The sequence below is a fragment of the Antechinus flavipes genome, chromosome 4, assembly GCF_016432865.1.
Source record: "Antechinus flavipes isolate AdamAnt ecotype Samford, QLD, Australia chromosome 4, AdamAnt_v2, whole genome shotgun sequence".
Lineage (NCBI taxonomy): Eukaryota > Metazoa > Chordata > Mammalia > Dasyuromorphia > Dasyuridae > Antechinus > Antechinus flavipes.
Window position 1 is genome coordinate 174,286,599 of NC_067401.1, and position 20,128 is coordinate 174,306,726.

Consider the following 20,128-nt stretch of genomic DNA (forward strand, 5'->3'; position numbering starts at 1 on the left):
GTTTCCCTAGAGAACTGCTATACAGGCAGATATCCTCCAATAAGACAATTAAAAGTCATCATCACCTTTAAAAGTACTTACTTGCTAATTAAGAGGTTGTGGGAAATAGCAGGGAACAAATACCTGAAACATTTAGCTATAGCTCTATTTGTTAAAGTCTCAAGTCACAATTATAGTTCAAGGCTATATTCCTATGATAGTGTCTTTACTCAGTTAATCAAACAGTGAGGAAGAAAGTCCACCAGAGATTTCAACCCTATAAAACCTCTCCATCCCAAGTAAGATCTACATGGCTCCCACACTATAGCTGTGTATTAAGTTTTTCCTGTCTTCAGTTGTCTCTTCAATTAGATTGTAAACTGGAAAACAGAAATCAGGCTTAACTCTTCTTTATAACTTATATAGTGCCTAGCACAATTCTTTGCACATAACAAGGACCTTATTATCCAACTAAAAGGTGATCTTTTATACATGCTAAAACCCAGCGAGCTAAATGACTGGTCCAAGATGATAGAAAATACAACAAAACTGGGATTTGAAACCAGTTCTTTTGACCCTAAATCTAGGCTTCTTCTTATTACACCATATTACCCATATTAACTTGTTGACAGATTAAGATGAAACTTGCATCCCAGACATGGTATTGAAATCTTGCTGGGGCAACCATCTGTATCTCTTAGAAGAAAGAGCTAGTATCACTTTTAGTTAGGAGCGCTAAAGGCAGCAGCAAAAAGTTAGATTCTGGACCCCAAAAGCAAAAAACTATCTACCAATAAAATTCTTTCCAAAGCCTCCAGGCCACACCTATGCTTCCAGGGGTTTGTTTATCAGCTCACTTCCAACTTTTTCCAGCATCCAATACATAAGCATCAAAATAATCTCTTCCTAATTACCTACTTACAAAAGGACTTTCTCCCCTAGAGTACCTACTGATTACAGAAAGAGACAATTAAAAGTAAATAGCCTTGAAATAGTGAGCAACTTGTGTAAGTTGGGGCAGCCAATAAAATGGAGATTGCTTCTGGAAGAAAACTGGCCAAGGGAGAGTAGGGTACAAGAACTGTCCTAAATAGATAGCAATCCTATTCTAAGCATGACAGAACCATTAAATGTCCTTAGGGAAAGAAATTTGAGGCCAACGTTTTTTAATGATTTTTTTTTTTTTAAGTCTCATGGAATCCCTTGATAGTTTTTAAATGCATTCCAAAGGGAACCAATTGCACTGAAATACAATTATCAAATAAAAATTTAAAAATTCATGTATCTGAGGTTAGGAACTTCTGATAATCCAAAAACCTTGGGAAATGGCCACTATGAAACAGCATGGTCTTGTCCAGGGTTAGCCAGTTACACTGAGATTTTCCCCTATCAGGTCAGCCTTCCAAAGCTCTGGATGTTGGGTAGGAAGGTGAAGGAGCTGCAGTAACAGGTCAGAAATTGGCCAGAGAGAAAGTAATGGGATGAATAAGACCCCAGCAAAGAAGACTCCAGGTTCTCCATAGCTAAACAGGTCAGAGGGAGGGGCACTAACAGAAGGCCTGAATTAAGGTATATAATTGGAAGGGCAAGAAGGGAGGATGACTGGCAGGATTATCTTGTCCTTAAATGGGCCCCTTTGTTGTCCTTAAGTGGGTCTTTACTATAGTAAGTCTTTGCTGAATTCCTAGTAGAATTCTTAGACAAAATTATCATGACCACATCCAATCAGAAGGTGAAAATATCTATATTAACCTCTGAAGTTATTATTTTTCTCTTATAAAAGAACCTACTGGTTCCCCACTTCTTTATTAACTCCTTTAGAAATTTAGCCCCAAATTTCTTACTAAATGTCACAATGGTGAGTTCCTCTGATGAATCTTTCCCCTGGTTAATCACTAAAATCCCTTTTGGGACTTAGCCTGCTGCCCACAACCTAACAAAATCTTTGCTTCTTGATTTGGAGATGGTCTAAGGCTTAGAACCAGTGGTTCTCAAACTTTTGTTTTCAGTATCTTTATTCTATTAAAAATTATTGAGGATCTCTCCAAAGCATTTTTGTTTATGTGGATTATATTTATAGACATTTACCATATTGGAAATAAAAACTATTTTTGAATTTGTAGACCCTCTAAAAGGGTTTCAGAGATCCCCAGGATTCACTAGACCATACTTTGAGAACCACTGGTTCTTTTGAGGCACCTTGCAACACCAAAACCTCAATATATTTTTGGGGTCTAACTCCTACACCCCATCAAAAGAAAATACACAGGGTTCAATTGGCTGGATAGGTCCACAGGAGGTGAAAAGATTTTCTCATCATCTAGCCCACACTTTCATTTTCAAAAGAAGAAACTGAGTTCCAAGAAGGTTAATGATTAAATGTGTTATTTCCCTTATTCTCCTTGAGGTAAATGACTATTTCATTTTTGTCTTTGCATCAAGTATTTAAATGCCTTGCTAGGTCATTGGGGGTAAATGAATGAGTAAATGATGAGTTTATATTTATATAACTCAGAATGATTAGATATACCAATATTCTTATTTCTTATGAAGGAATAAAAAGCATCTACTAAAAACTTATGTTACAAACAGTGTGCTAAGTCAGAAGAAAGCCAGGAAGGAGAAAAGGGAAGGGAGAATTCATAGAAACTTTATAGAAATCCAGGTGGGATTTGAACAAGGAGCAAAAGGATTCCTGGGAATTGTTTGCTCCCTACCCTCTAGTCACTGGACACTTATCAGATAATTTTTCTTTTTATTACAATGTCTTATTTTCCTAAGTAGACTGTAGCCTCCTTAAGAAGAGACATGTTAATGACAAATGTTGGAGGGGATGTGGGAAAACTGAGACATTAATAGTTGATGGAGTTAGAACCAAAGGGCTATCAAACTGTGCATACCCTTTGATCCAGCAGTATGTCTACTGAATCCATATCCCAAAGAGGTCATAAAAAAGGAAAAGGACTCACATATGCAAAATTGTTTAAGCAACCCTTTTTGTAATGGCAAGGAACTAAAAACTGAATGGATCCCCATCAGCTGGGGAATGTATAAATAAATAATAATATTATTATTATTCTAAAAGAAATTATCAGCCGGATGATTTCAGAAAAGCCTGCAGAGACTTACATGAACTGATACTAAGTGAAGTGAGTAAAACCAAAAGAATACTCTACAACAAGATTATAGGATGATCAACTATGATGAATGTGGCTCTTTTCAGCAAAGGTGATTCAAGGCAATTCTAATAGATATCACAAGATGGAGAGAGCCATTTACATTCTGAAAGAAGACTGGGGGACTAAATGTGGATCACAACATAGTCTTTTTATCTTTTTTAGTTGTTGATCGCTTGATTTTTTTTCCTTTTTGATCTGATTTTTCTTGTGCAACAGAGTAATTGTGGAAATAAGTATAGGAAAAAAAAAAAGACATCTCTGTTTTATACATCTTTGTATTACCCACAAGTTGTGCCTGGCTCTGTGCCTTATAGGGGTTCAACTAATCCTTTTTAATCAGTTGAGTGCTTTAAAAAATATTTCATGGGTAGCTTTATGAAGCAGTGAATAGAGCACTAGCCCTGAACACAGGAGGATCTGAGTTTAAATCTGGCCTCAAACACTTAACACTTCCTAGCTATGTGACCCTGGGCAAGTTACTTAACCTCAATTGCCTCAGCAAAAAAACAAACATCTTTCATTCAAACTAGGACAATTCTATCAACATCATCTTCTAGAAACACTCTATAAGGGTAGTCTCTGGGGAGCAACGATAAAGTTAACAATAAACATTTTTAAAATGTCAATACAGTATTAATAGGAAGTACAGGATCAATAAATAACTCAAAGTTCATTCATCTAGTATTTGGGGGAAGCACAATATGCTTCCCAAACTGTGCTAAGACACTGAGAGTTAAAATTTAAACCCTGACCTTTACCATGTCATTACCAGTAACACTGAACCAGTGATCACACTTTAAAATTACTCTGAATTGCAAGAAACAGCTTTTAACAGCCACTTTAAAGGTGATTTTGTAAAAATCCAGAGTATACAAATCTAACACAATCTACAAATTTATTAAGTGGCTACTATTTGTAGCCACTGTGCTAAGTAACAGGATATACTTACAAAGAATGAAATCATTTCTACTCATGAAGAGTTTATGATCTAATGGAGGGGAAAGGAGACAACAAGTACACATAAAAACATTTATAGCTTAAGTATAAAGTTAATAAGTACAATGTATATAAAAACTAATTAAAATTCAATGACATTTGAAAAATAGTAATTGGTCTGATCATGAAAGGCTTTATGAAGAAGACAATGTTTAATCAATATCTTACAAAAAAGTACTCTTTGATGTAGAGAGGGAAGAGGAGAAGAGACTGCAATCCAAGCACAGAGAATGGCCAGTCCAAGAAAGAAGGCCTATCTGGCTAGATCACAGAACATAGGAAATGTAGTTATATTCAATGAGGCTGAAAAAATGGGGAAAGGTAGTTTAGGACTTTAAAAGTTAAACAAGATTTACTCTATACCTAGAGACAATAAGAAGTCACTGGAGCTGAATAAAGGAATGATATGGTCAGATCTGTGCTTAAGGAAAAATCACATTGGCACCAGTTTATGGTACTGATTGAAATAAGGAGATATAAGTAGAGAAAGCAATTAGAGAGGTCATTGCAATTATTTGGGTGAGAGATGATAAAGCTCTGAACTATATGGTAATAGCTATGTGTATAGTGCAAAGGGGAGGTGTTGCAAGATAGAAATGACAAGAAATTGGATATATGCAGTGAGGAAGAGTGAAGAAAGCACAATGCTAAGATTTTGAACCTGAGATATTGAAAGGTGGTACATTTGAGAAAATAAGGCAAGCAGAGTACTTAGAAGGGAAGAGAATTAGTTCAGTTTTGGTTAGGCTCAATTTGAGATTTCTGTATCATCCACTTTGAAATTTCCAAAAGGCAATTTGTGATTCGAAATCAATGCTCATAAGACTGTAATTGGAACTGGATATAAAGATCAGCAAGTCATCTGCCTTAAAGATGAAACTTAAAACTTAAACTCATGGAATCTGGTGATGTTACCAAAAGAGACAGAATAGAGGGAAAAGATAAGAGCACTCACAGTTAGAGAAAATGGATGATAAGTTTGCAAAGGAGGCTACTAAGAATGAGTAGACAGATAGGAAGTAAAGTAGGAGGACTATTATTACCAAAACCTGAAGAGGAGAGGATGATCAGCAATATCAAATGAAGCAGACAATAGAAACAGATTAGGACTGAAAAAAGATTACAGGATTTGACAATTCCGATGTAGTATATACACTGGACTCACTCTTCTAACCCCAATAACATTGGCAGATTACATCCCCTGGAAGTGTTACCCTTTACTAAATAACTCCTTTCAGGATTTTAGGGGAACCTGCTTAGACAGTTGGTTTCTAGTACTGTAGTTCATGAAACCTTATTTATCAGTGGAGATCATTTAATCAACCAATTAACTTTTAGGAAAAAGTATAAACCAAAATGATATATAGTAAGAAAAGTGGTCATGAAATATCCACACAAAAGACATGATATTCTACAAGTATATAGATATTGTTGTTGCTGTTGTTTAGTCATGTATGTGATCTATTGGGGTTTTCTAAGCAGAGATACTGGAGTGATTTTCCATTTCCTTTTCCAACTCATTTGACGGATGAAAAAACTGAAAGAAATAGGGGGTTAGTTGACTTGCCCAGGGTCACAAAGCTAGTAAATGTCTGAAACTGGATTTAAACTCAGGTCTTCCTGACTCCAGAGTCAGTATCCTACCCATTGTATCACTTAGCTAACTATGTAGATATAAAGTCCATGAAAAATGGGCTCAGAGATATCAGATGGCAAAGGAATAACTCACAGTTCCCAGAAATATATTTACTGGAGTCCTACACATGTTTCTCTTAAGTGTGGTAAAACTTTCCATCATTCTCTTTATAGAATCTAAACGCTTCCCTTCCTCAGCATTATCTAGATTGTCTTCAACTTCTGAACCTAAGATTGCTTGCACTCATTACAATTAATGAAATGCATCTAAAAAGCAGATACAAATACAAATCCTCCTACCTTCCAAAATACACAAGGTCATCCTATGATCAAGGGAATGGGACAAGGAGACAGAGGCTTCCTTCTTCCTCTCCCAAGCCAAGGACTTGGCTGAAACTGCTCTTTCTCTCCACTTAAATATTGGGCTCTCAAACTTTCTCAAAAAAAAAAAAAAAAGATTAATTTTTTTTCTCCCTCCCAACTACACACACATATTAAAAAGAAAAAGAAAATCCTTGTAACATTATGCATAGTCATGACTTTCTATATTATGCCCAATACACAGGGCATGATAAGACATACATTAGTTTAATGCCTTTAATTGACTGATTCAACAGATCTGTTCTCATTAGATAAAGTACCAAGGGTAGAGAATTTTGTTCTTTCCTCTATATGGGAGGAGGGTGATTAATTGAATCACAATTCAACCCTTTCTCCCAACCCTTATAAAGAAGATCAATGACAATTTTTGAAAGAACAGTTTTAATTGAATGACAAGATAAGAAACCAGAGTAAGAGGAAAGAAAATGGAAGCACAGAATGTATGCAGCAACAGCTAAAAGAAATTAAAGGGTCTAATGAAGATTTGTAAGTACTTCTCTTGGGAGGCTATACTTATTCCAATAATTCATTCATTCATGTTTAATGAATTAAATATCAGTGTGCCAAGCACAGGGGTCTATATTGGGATATAAAGACAAAAAATGACATATATCCTGCCCTCAAGGATACTTATTTTTATTGGGAGAAAACAAGAAGTATCTAGAAAAATATAAATACAGTTATCCCTCCTACATCACTGGGGTTAGGGACCCTCTCAAGCTTGAAAATCTGCCTAGAATTTTTTGGCTCTCCCTTTGTACTAGAGAAGTCTTATAGGTTTATGGATTTCCTTCTCTTTTTTCTTCATATTATACAATACTATACATATATTTTATGCATTTCTTAGTTTCCAAACTTTTTTTATTGCCTTTATGTGTTGTCTGTGATGCTGACCCATGACATATTGAAACCCAAATGTTTTCAAAAAGAATGAGAACTGAGAAAAGGAAATCAGATTTGGCAATTAAGAGAGCTTTGGTAACCTTGGAAAAAGCAGTCTCAAGTTGGGTGTTGGGAAGCCAGTTTGCAAAGGGTTCCAAAATGAGGAGTTTAAAAAGTAGAGGCAATGAGTGTAGATGGCTTTCTCTAGGAGTCTGTTAGTGAAAGAGAGAGTCTACAAAGGGTGGAGCAAATCTGGGCATGTTTGTGAGCATCACAGAAGGAGATAAAGACTGATTAGCAATAAGAGAAAAAGATTAAATAATGAAAAGGCCAAACTCCCAGAAGATGAGATGATAAAAAAAATGAGAGCTGAAATGAACCACAGAGACCATCTAGTACAACATGATTTTATAGGTGATGTAAATAAGGGTCAGAAAGTTTAATGAGTTGTTCAAGGTTATACTTAAATGACAGTGCCAAGATCTGAATGCTGGTAAGTAGACTTAGCATCGACAAGAAGAGTCATTCCCTTTCTGCCATCAAAACAAAGCAGGAAAGAAAGGAGTTTACTGAGGGATCTTTGGTATGTTCAGTAAAATATAGAGCAAAGTATTCCGCTGAGAGAGAGAGGAGAAGCTTGAGAAGAATGCTTTGAACATATGCTATGCAAAAAAAAAAAAAAAATCTACTGGTGTGAAGCAATGAGGATCCATTAAGATGAAAAAGTTGAACTATATAGTCAAAATTTTGAAGGGAGAAAAGTTAAGAGCAAAGCAAGATGCTCTGGGAAACATGGGTAGAACACCGGGCAGATGCAGCAAGTGGAGAGGAGTTTAGGCACAAAAGCACAAAGAGAAATGGAAAGGCGATAGGTGTTTATGTCATGATAGAAGAATTTCAGTTATAGATAGTAGAGGCAGAACAATTGAAAATGATTATAAGACCAAGGTTATGACGGTCCCTAATGAAATTGGAATGAGGGTATGGATCCTAAGAATTGAAGTTGGTAATCTGGGAAGCAGCAATTGAAGGAAATAACAACTTGTAAAATAAAATCCTTGATTATAAGGGCAGGAGTTGAAGTAAAGAAGACTGTGAACAAGGTACTGAACTAGCAAAGAAAGAACAGAACCTTCAGTGCAGAAGAAATAGTCACCAGGATCTGGATAGTAAACTTCAAAGGTAGATTGCTGAATGATAGTGGTAGAGAAAAGGCCTTAGAAGGCAATTAGGTGATACATTAAATAGAATGCTAGACCTGGCTTCAACAAGATCTGAGTTCAAATCTGGGTTCACTATACTTAAGATTTCATGACTGACCAAACCACTTAATCTGTCTATCTTAGAATTGTTGTGAGGATATAATTAATCTGTAAAGCACTCTGTAAATTTTAAAGCACTATATAAGTGTTGCTGTTGATGCACCAGGGAGAAATAAGATGTATACCCATTCCTCTTTCTAGCTCAGAGTGGTTATATATATATATATATATATATATATATATAGTATGTGTGTGTATAAATTGATGAGACTAATTGTTTTATTTAACTTCCAAAAGGATTTTTGAAGAGTGCCAATGGCAGCAGAACTGCCTTGACTGATAATTGGATTATAAATAAATCTACTATAATCGCAACTCTACAATCAGGCCCACTTTTAGACTCCTGCTTTTGATGCCATTATCTATCACATCATCATTATCATTATCTTTGCTCTGGAGAAGGGTGGGCCACTACTTTGAATTCCTGTGATTTTCCCGATGAATAGGGAGAAGTTTATTTCCAGTGCTACCATTCCTTACTTCTACTTATCTCCCTGTCCATTTCCCCCTTTCTTTGTCCCCTATGGAAGGCCCATTCTCACACTGCCTTTCGTTTGAGGCAATCTGAGTTAAGTGATTTGCTCAGGGTCATATAGCTAGTAAGTGTCTGAAGTCAAATTTGAACTGTCCTTGACTCCAGAGATGATGCTCTATCCACCAACCCACCCAAACAGCCTCAACAAATACCACTCATAGTAAACTTTTCCTTCTTGAAATCAAAGAGACTTAAGACCCTCTCTCATTTTCATCTTCTCCAGAATACACTGTATCCTCAGACACCTTTTCCAGCATTGAATGTACTCATACCTTTATGACACTAAGAATTTAGAGTGGTTCTGGGGGTTAAGTAATCTTTTATAATGATTTAGCCCAGATTTGTCTTGAGAAAACTGTATAGGCAGTCTTACTATATGACATCAATGTCATATTATAGCAGTGTGGATTGCTTTTGTATGAAAAAAAAAGTTTGGGAAATATAATATAATATAGTGTAGTAAAAAAGGAATATTAATTTCTAGACCAGTTGGTCTCTCCAGATTGGACCTGGCTAAGGTAATAATAAACATCAATTTCTAACAAGAAAGCAACTACCCCAGTATGCAAATGAGCTGTTGTCCTCAGATTAGTACTAATATTCAGAAAAAAAACTTGGACTAATGATGCACCACTAGTTTCATGCTTTGTCAAAACAAAGTTCAGGCTCATATTTGGCTACACAAAGTCTCATTAGAAGCTTAATCAGATCAGTCTTTTGCCAACCAAATTTCAATATGAATATTTTCCTGAAAAGTATGGATAGGTTCCAGAAGAGCTCCCTGAAACCAAGGGCCTCTACTAAGGTTTTTCAGAAACAGGAAGACTTGGCACTAGTTTTCATAAGATAAAAGAGATACATCATCACCTTGTGCTATAATCTAAACCTCAGAGAAGGAAACTATGAGGATGAGGATACCTCAGATTCTATAATTTCTTTGTAAGTTACATGCTTTCTATATTACAATAAATAAAACAATATACTATACTCAAGGGATATCATTTGAACTGATCTAACTAAATGTGTATCATAATGAGATCATTCACTCATTCAGCAAACATCAGCATAAGAATAATGGAAGATGCAGTAACATGATACATACATGTCAAAATACATTCAATTGCCTCCCAAATATAGTATAAATATATTTCTAAAAAGGGACCCTTTTAACAGTTTATGCAGTCCTTTGACACCATAGGCCAATAGAATTACCAAAACTTTGTTAGCTATTTGTTCAAAATAATTCTCAATATTAATGTGGAACTGTACTGAATCAGTAGACATTCTATTTTCTCAATGTTTTTGTATGATATTTGAAAGGCAATGGAAATTCTGCAGTATTAAGGGGTATCTGCAACAAAAAGAGGTAAATTTGGACACATTAGTAAGTTAATTAAGGCTCAGTAAGGTTAACTAATTACTAATTAGATAAGTAAGTTAGTAAGGTTCAGTAAGGTTAACTAATTTCTCCATGAGTATCTTATAAGTAGCAAAGACAATGGTTCAATTCCTGGTCCTTTGATTCCAATCTAGTGTTTGCATCTCATTGATTTATTAATTGATAGTGATGATAAAGATCCCCCATTTTAGTCAAGTATCAGAAAATAGTTAATGTTAATGATGATAGTAGTTGACTTGCATAGTCTTAAGTTTTGCAAAACATTTTTACATACATTACCTCCTCAGATCATGTACCCCATTTAAAAAATCTTAAAAGAATTTCAAGTTCCCGGCTCTTCTGGGATATTTTTCAGATCAGAAAGATCTGCTGAAAGTCATCAAACTGTGTTGCAGAACAACAGCACAGGATTTAGATTAAGAAACCCTAAATTGATTCCTGCTTCTTTTTGTTTACATTTGTGTGGCCTTCTGCAAATAAGTTCAGCTCTCTAGGCCTCCGTTTCTTGCTTTATAAGTTAAATGTTGAACTGAGCATTTTAGAATTTCTTCCTATTTTAAATTTTTAATGGGTTGAGAGAAGTCTGATCTAACCATGGCCATAAATCAGTGAGTAATTTGGATTAGATCCCTAAACATCACCTAAACAACAAACAGAAGAACTCTATTTAGCTGGAGTTATCAATGGTCATTAGTGTCAAAGATATCCTGGTGTCCATTTAGCACCCCAAGAGCAAGTCATTTCCCTACTCTGAGTCTAGGCTGGTTCATTCTTTGGCAGGCAGAAGAGGATGGGTTGGAAGGAAAGGTCTGGGGTCAGGACCGGCTAGTTGTGATGAGTATTCCTTAGATAATGCCTACTGGATGAGCTCCAGATGGGAAGCTATTGCTGCTATTTGTGACTCTCCAGCACCAAACAAGTTTGCAATTCACCACCTGGCCTACACCACTATGTCAGAGTGACTGGAAATTTTGAGGCCCGTTCCTTGTTACTTGGCCGACTATGAACTCCTCTCATTGTGTGGTTTGGTCCGTTCCACATCTCCCAGAAGGTCCTAGCGCAAATTTCCAAGTCTGTTCCTCAGAAAGGTTCTGACGAAAGGATACCCAAACCGAACTCAAGGAGGCTGGCGGGGTCCCGAACTTAGAATTCTAAATTTTCAGTTAATTCAATGAGAAGATTAGCCTCTCAAAGCAGGAAGGAGGAGTGAGAGAACGAAACAAGTGAGAAAAGAGGAAGAATGGAACTGTATGTGTAGAAGAGAAACGCAGTGGAACGAAGACGAGTCTGAAAGCCTTGCACACCATTCTCTAGACGCCAAAAAGCGCTGCAAGGAATTTGGAGAGGAATGGGCTACATTTCTTTCCGTCGCCCCACTTAGCTCCAGTTTCCCACCCCCTACTCCCTGAATGCAAAGCTCTAAGTTGGTCAGGCAGGAACTGACCAAGGAAGATACTGCGCTTGAACACACCCCCAGCAGTGCCTCTCCTGGCTACTGACATATCCTTACACTGGCATTCATAGTGGTGGCGTGGTTGGTGCTCTGCCATCCTCGAAGCTGGCGTTGGATTTGAGTGAAAATAGGGGAATGGTTCCCTGTCCCGCTAGATAGGGCCCTTACACCCCACCCGGCCCAGCCCCGCAACCTTACCTCTAGCAACTGCACATAGCTTGCGGGGAACCAACCACGGAGTCCGTCCTCTTTCTGCCCTTCCCACCAGCCCCCGTCTGGCACTTGAAGCACCGTGAGCACTTCTCCGGCGTCAAAGCGCAACCCCTGGCGGTGCCGCTCTCCAGTGAAGGGGTACAACGTCTGGCAACGAGAGCCGGACATGGCCCTGCTGCTTGGGGCTCACAGTGCAGCCTGCATCGCTCCCCAGCCCCGGGTAGTGAGCAACAGGGCAGGGCAGCCTAGCTAAATCCCTAGGCGAGGGGCTTTATTTGGAGTCTCTAGCAGTCACGGGCTCTGAGAACGCCAGGATCCCAAGTTCCACAGGTTTCGTCTGTCTCCCGGTCCCGGCTGCAGATGCTGCCCGTTTCGGGTTCGGTGCCTAACGGGGCGTTGGATCTGCTTTCGAGGACCGGGAAGGGAAGGGAGGAAAGAATAAGAGGTGGAGAAGAGATGAGGACTCCGGCGTGGAGCTGGAGCTGGAGTTGGGTGGCTGCGCTCGATGACGCCCCCGGGCTGGGCTGCTTCTGAGCTCACAGCTTCCAGCTCCCGGCTTCTATCGAGGAGGGGCGGGGCCGAACAGTAGGAGCTAGAGCTGCTTCAGGGATTGGGCTCTTAAAGAACTTCCCAAGGACCTGGAACCCGGGCTGGAACGCACAGCGGACTTAGCCGGGGCTTCCCTATCACGCGGAAATACGCAGCTCCCCCGAGAGGTGTGTCCCAAACTGCTCTGGAGAGCTAGGACTGTTCTTGAGGCCCTGCGGAGGATCATCAGTCTGAGCAGGGACCGAGAGAGAAGGGGGAACTGAGCACATCCAGAGAGCGGGCACATAAATTAGGCGGTTGGCTAGAGGCGGTGAATCTGAGATGTGTTTGGCTAAACAATGATGACAGTAGGGCATTGTCCCATTTCGGGGAATCATTTGGCCCCAGTTGGAAGTTCTCGCCTCTCCACCTAACTTTTTTTAAGGTTCTGATACTAGTTTTTAATTTTAAGATCTCATTAATGAAAAATCCCCACATGCTCGAAGTGGAATGAACTCTTGAATGGAAGAGATAGGCACACATATTATATGTTCCAAAGCTGTGAGAAGCTGTGAGAAGATTGCTAGAGGAAAGGAGAAAAGGGTTTAGAAGAGAAGAGGTTTGGGAAATGCTGGATTTGGAATTCGAGGACGTGGACTAAAATCACATCTCTGCCGCTTGTGTGAGCCAGTGAAAGTCACTTAACTTCTCTAGACTCACTTTCCTTATTTGTAAAATAAGAGGGCTGGACTAAATCACTTCTAAAGTCTAACACTTCACTGATCTCAAGATTTAGCATAATACAAAAAAGCAGATCATAAATGTAAAGCCTGGAACAGGTAGACAGGTTAAGAGATTTACCCAGAGTGCTACTGGTAAGTAAATAAAAGAGGCAGGATTTCATCCTAAATCCTTCGACACTAGAGTCATTGTTTGTTCCACTATGGGAGAGTCAGGAAAGAGTAAAATTGAAGAGCTAAAAAAGATGCAGATGGATAATTGAGATAATAATGAGGAGCCAGGTCTTTTATCTGCCCTTATAATTAGTTGTATGGCATTAAACCATTCCCTCTCCCTTCTGGACTCAGTTTACCTTTCTTTGAAAAGAGGGAATTGGAATGTAAATAGAAAAAGCAATGAAAAGAGAAACTAAATATTATGTAATTGTAATGAATAAATTTGACCAGAGAGAATGGGAAGGGTGAGGAATCTCTGTCTTTTCTTTTCAGTTATGGGAGGTAGGAGAGAACCATAAATTTAGAATATTGTGTATACTGCCAGACTCCATAGTTGTGTTAGTTTGCTGAAGTACTTATTTTTCTTTTTTTTTCTTCTTATTTTAAGAGTGTGACCCATCCTTTTATATTATATAATTCAAAATTGAAAACCTTAATGGGCAAGAACCCAAATAAAGGAAATGTAAATTTGAGGCCTTTTCAAATATTAGAAATCTGAGGCTTGAATAACTATATAAAAGAAGAGTCTTTGAAGGATTAGACTGGAGAAGTTTCCACTAGGCTAAGGGCTGTTGAGCAAATTAGTATTCTAGCTGAATGGCTGTTGCCTCTGACAAATTGAGACTAGGAAAAGGCCAAGGTCTTCCACTCCAATGGAGCCATCACCAGCCATTTTGATCTATGTCTTGCCACTGGATTCCAATGAATCTGGAAGAGAATGAGAATGATCACTGCACAGCTCTGCCTCACTTAAATCCAATTCACTTGCAAGTCAAAACATCAACAATTCTAGCTTTAAAAAGTACTATACCATTTCAGCTGAGGATGGTACTGTAACAATCTACTCAAGCTTGTAACTTAAAGTGGTGAAAGACTGAAGTAGCTTATTGATGATCAAGCCCAGGGATCTAGCAAATCAATGCATCCAGCTAAACCCTGAGAAAAATCCAGTCTCACTCTATACAGTCACATATAGTATCCAAAACCAGAGAGGAGCAAGATCAGCAGCTGAGTTACCTCCTCAAATCATCTTAGCAGTTCATTGACTTATTCAACCAAGGTATCACATATTAAGAAGTGCAGACCCACTTGTCCAGTAAAGATTTCATGTTCTTCATGGAACCAACCCAATTGCTCATTAAACAATGGGTCATTGATATCATGCTCCCCATTGAACATAGCGACCTTCTAAAAAAAAGAAAGAAAATCAGAAATTTGCAGATGCAGAAATGTAAGTTATCTTGATCACATAATATTCCCCACACATATTACAACCATTCTCCTTTAACTCTACTAAATTCTTTCCCACACAAACTGTATTTATTTGTGAGATACAAAGACCCCAGGTTTTGGGGAGGAATTTATACCATAGTTCTTACAAAACCACTTGAATAAATATTTTCATTAAAGTACTGTGTATTGTGACCGTTTAGGCAATTGGAGTTTAGTGATTTGCTTAGGGACACATAGCTAGTAAGTGTCTGAGGCAAAACTTGAACTCAAATTCTCTGGACTTCAAGGCTGGTATTCCATCTACTGAACCATCTAATTGTCCCCCTGGCTATTTGTTAGTGAAAGCATACTATTATGGGGAAGAAGGCTAGAGTTACTCTTAAAACTCCAGCGGTAACATCTGTTCCTCTGAGGACCCAACTTAGTTGGAGGAGTGAGCTTACAGTCACAAGGTTGACTCCCTGGATAAGTGGTTGGGGAGCAAATTATTTTGAAGTAGTGGTATATAAAAACAAATGGCATTAATAAAAATTAAAAATAGAAATGAGGTAATTGAACTGGATGATTTCTAAAGTGCCTTAGATCTACCAAATGTTTTGATTCTATGAAATAGAAGAAACAAAAAGCAAAAAGAGTGAATCATTAATGAGAACTGCAAAGTAAGTCACTTTTCAAGGGTGATCTAATTTAAAGCACACCTAAAGGGCTATTTCGCTTCAACTAGGTTGGGATATAAATTGAGATGGAAAAAAAGTTTGAAGGATCCTTGTAATATTCTCTTCTCTAAAGCATAATCTTCTCTGGGAGTAGGTTTCTTGGGGGGCTTCTGGAAGCAGCCTTCCTTTCAGAGTAATAATCACCTCAAATTCAGCCAGCTGTTAAAGTCCAAATCCTTTATAGTCTCCTTCAAAATAGCCTGGTTAGTTTTCTTAGAAGCCTATCTCTCTCCTTGGTTCCAAGAGCTCTTGCCGCTAGTCCTTTGTCTCTTCCAGCTTCTGCCTCTAGCTCCCTCTGAATCCAAAGCCTCCAGCCAGCACAAAGGTGGAAAATGGAATGTATCTGACTCCTCCTCTGAGATAGGGCTTGTGTGTTCTAATGGGCTTGTGGGAGCTCCTCCTTATATATACTCTCTTAAAGGTGTGAATCTTGTGGAATTGTATTAAGTACTAAGTACATCTAAAGAACTGTTAAGCACCCTGCTATACAGCCATTGTCTCTATCAATTCCACTGACTTAGCACCATGTAAGAATTCTAACATCTCTCACTTTCTTCTGATTTAGAACATAGGTGGTCATGACCTCCCTGACTTCTCAAGGAGGTGAGAACCCCAAAAAAGAAGGTGGTCAAGCCTTCCCTGACTGCTCAAAAAAGGAGTGAAAACACCATAAAAAGGAGGTGATCATGCCTTCCCTGACATCTCAGGAAGGGAGATGAAAACACCAAAGGAAATGGGAAATCAAATCAGATTAGCAGGTTTCTGAAGGGGTTCACTCTTAAAACAGGTATACATAAATCCATCAATGTGGGAGGTATTACACATAATTACATAAATTATATAAGCACATAGTAACATAACACAGGCTAGTAGTAATGTGACAAATAACATGAATCAACATGAGGAATTATACATGTCCATAAGTCCTAGAAATAGTCCAAAAGGAATCTATTGTCCATTAGTTCATGTGCCAGGAATCCAATAATTCCTGCAAGCTTTGAAGTCCTGCAATAGTCTCATCTTGTATTAGGGAATCCAATGATTCCTGCTGGTTTTCAAGTCCTGCAACAGTCTCTATCAACAATTTTTCATCTCAGGGAATCCAATGATTCCTGCTAGTTTTAAAGTTCTTTAACAGTCTCATTATCAGCTATGCTCCTTTAGTGTCAGAAGCTTTTAAGGTCTTCTCTTTTGTTTTGAGGTTTTTCTCTTTTTCTGTCTCTCTCTAGGTCATTGCCACCTTCTCCATTTTGTTTCCTTCTCCGTCTGTAGGAATACAAGCAAGCCCTCTCTCCCAGGCAGTTAACCTATCTAGTCCCTTCTTTTGGGATTTCTCCACATCATCTGGCAACTATATTGGAGCTGTTTGCACTAGACACTGCCCTTTTGGTAAAGCCTGTATTCTCCCCAATTGTAATCCCTTTCTGCGATCTGATTGCTTTTCTGTGCTTGATCATGTAATCCCTTTCTTCCATGTGATTGCTTTTTGCTGATAGATCACATCAGAGTCCTGACCTTCTAAAGACTCTCTGGGTATAACCTCAGCTGCCATCATGCCCCACCTGTCTTTTGTATGATATCTTAGAGCTGGGCCCTGCCTCTCATTTCCCTACATTCCAAGGTCCAGTGGAAGTCCTTGTTGTATTTTGGACATGGGGTTTTGGGTTTTCTACACTACAGTGTAGTATATCTACACTGAGCTCTCTGATGTTCTAGTTTTCCACACTGAAAACATCGATGATTTTCTCTAAAAGTCCCTTGCCAAGAGGGACCCTGTCTTCCCATGTTCACTATAGTCTGGGTATAATAAGCATTTGTACCCATGTGGCACAGCGCCTTATGATCTCCTCTAAAGCAGCATCTTTGTGTAGTCCCCATATAATTATTTTGCAAATCTCATTAGTATTTTCCTTAGCCATTTGTCTTATCATTATTTCTGTAGCTGCATTTTCTCCAATGGTTCTTGTGACAGCTCTCTGCAAACATCCCACAAAATCAGCAAAAGGTTCATTGAGTCCTTGCTCTATTTTTGTGAAGGCTTCCCCTCAATTTTTCCCTGGAAGAGTACCCCAAGCTTTTATAGCAGCAGTTGTGATCTGCTCATAAGCTGTTATGGGGTAATTAATCTATTCTGAATTCTCTCCATACTGATCTTCACCTGCCAGTTGGTCAAAAGTGACTTGTACATTGACTCCAGTTTGCCTGTTGCGATGGGCTTGAATCCTACATAATTCATACTATTCCAAAAGCCACAAGAAGTTTTGTCCAGGTTCTAAACATGTCCTTGCTATGAATTTCCAATCACTTGGGGTTAGGATTTCATAAGCCAAACTATCTAGTAACATCTTAACATAAGATGATGTAGTCCCATAAAGAGTGCAACCCTTTTTCAAATCCTTAATTTTTTCCAAATCAAAAGGAGTGCATCTTCTCCTTTTTTGACCTGAAGAGTCAAGCTCTTCAATCACAGGGTATGCATTTATTTTTAAATAAATATATATCCTGTCTTTCTCTCTTAACCTTAACCAATGCCTTTTGTAATGTTGTCATAGGCTGCTTCATAGGAGATGCTAATTGTGTTTCTGCCTCTACCCCTCCTCCTCCTCCATCTACCCATGAAGGGTTAATTGAGGGAGATAGGTAAGAGGATGGGAAATGCTCCTGCTGTGAAGTGCCACACTCAGAATTGTACTTAACTCCATTTTTATCTGATTCTTCATCCTTTTTACCTAATTTATTTGGCACCTCCACCTCCTGCTTTCTTCCTTTTCCTTATTCTAACACTTATATAATTTTCTAAAGCCAGTTGTATTAAATTATATGTATTAAGTGTGTCTTTGGAAATTGAGTATGGTCCATTATCATTGTAGGATTGACATAATTGCTCTCCTACTAATTTCCACTCCTCTAGATCTAATTCTTTTTCCATACAGAACCAAGGAGATGTATATTGTACAGTTTCTAAAAGTTCAGTGATCTGCTCCCAAATTATAATCAAACCTTGGCTTTTCATGATCCTGACAATGCTCTCTACACATTTTCCCTGAAAAGAAACAGAAGGCTGTTTTCTAAATATCTGTCCCATTTTAGCTGAAATACTACTTTAGCCCTTTAACAAAGTTTCCTTGTCTTTTTTTGTACTCACCCTAATTTCTAGGTCACAGATGAAGGTTCTTGGTCCCATATTCAGGTGCCAAAATGTAATATTCTCTTCAATTTTCTCTGGGAGCAGGTTTCTTGGGGAACTTCTGGAAACAGTCTTCCTTTCAGTTCAGAGTAATAATCACCTCAAATGCAGCCAGCTGTTAAAGTCCAAATCCTTTATTGTCTCCTTCAAAATAGCCCTTTTAGCTTTCTTAGAGGCCTATCTCTCTTCTTGATTCCAAGAGCTCTTGTCTCTATCAATTCCACCGACTTAGCACCTTTTAAGAATTCTAATAGGTCTTTGTAAAGGACAGGAACTTTGGAGAAATATATTTGTAGTTCAGTATAATTGATTTAAACAAGGTGTTAATTCAGTGGAATTGATAAGACAATGGTTATTTAGTTTAGCATGTGAGTTTTCTAGTTAAGCATGATTAATTTAATCTTACAACAAATAATGGCTCCCTAGTGATATAATGATTGGTTTATACTCAGTATACTGTAATGATGTAATTGTAATAGAGCATATAAACTGGAACAAATTCAGCTAGAGACAGACTCAGAGAAGACAGAAGACTGGAGGCTGGAACTCAAGTTCTTAGACTCAAAGAGACATTCCATCTTCATCAGCCTCATAGTGGCTCTCCTGCTTTCTCCACTGAGACCAAGTTCCATCTGAAGGCCCTCCAGAAAGCTAGCTAGATTCCAGGTGAAGGAGACAGACTGTGAAGAAGATAATAAAGAATTTGGACTTCATCACTGTCTATTTTCATGGTCATTACTCTGCTGAAAGGAAGGATGGTCCCAAGACTTCCAGAAAGCAATCCAGAATATTACAGGTTCTAGGACTAGAAAGGTGAATAAATCTTGGCTTTGATCAAGGGAAGATGGAGAGAGAACAGGGAGCTATGTTGTAAGAGGAGAGCAATCTTGTTTTCTCTATTTCCTTTTTTTCAGTTTTTATTTAAATCGAAAGAAAAATCAACCTTTGAAGTAGGAGTCAAAAAAGTTTCATGTTTTATTAGCTGTATGACTTTAAATAAGTCACTTTTACTTTTTTAGCTTTAATTTCTTCTTTTAAATATGAAAAGGGGGTACACAATCTATCTCATAGGGCTGCTATGAGGATCAAATAAGAACATGTCAAAAGAATTATAGATTTAAAGCTATACAAGTACTTTATAATTAGGATACAAATGTGAGCTCTCCTGTGAGCTATTTTTTTTTCAAATTTTTTTTTAAATTTTTATTTAATAATTACTTTATATTGACACTCGTTTCTGTTCCGATTTTTTTTCCCTCCCTCCCTCCACCCCCTCCCCTAGATGGCAAGCAGTCCTTTATATGTTGGATATGTTGCAGTATATCCTAGATACAATATATCTAACAATGAATCTTTTTTATACCTTCCCCAGATTTTTAATCTATTTAAAGAACGATTTGAATATTTTGATATATTAATTTATGACAATTAAGGAATATAACATTCTTCCATGTGATGAAGGTCTATCTGTCTGTATGTCTCTCTCTCACACACACATTAAACTTGGAAGAAAGGAGAAATTGGATGTATTCAC

The 20,128-nt window shown here is 38.0% G+C and overlaps 1 protein-coding gene and 1 long non-coding RNA gene across 2 annotated transcripts in view; one reads left to right on the top strand and one right to left on the bottom strand.

Annotated features, from left to right (window-relative positions):
* Positions 1 to 12,778, bottom strand: part of GAS7 (growth arrest specific 7) — a 269,235-nt gene extending 256,457 nt beyond the window's left edge. The window contains exon 1 of the mRNA XM_051995544.1: positions 11,960 to 12,778. Within this exon, the coding sequence (XP_051851504.1) occupies positions 11,960 to 12,142 (183 nt within the window). The 5' untranslated portion in view covers positions 12,143 to 12,778. The remainder of the gene's footprint in view (positions 1 to 11,959) is intronic.
* LOC127560723 (uncharacterized) overlaps positions 1 to 20,128 on the top strand; it is a 52,052-nt gene that overhangs the window by 1,712 nt on the left and 30,212 nt on the right. The window lies entirely within an intron of this gene.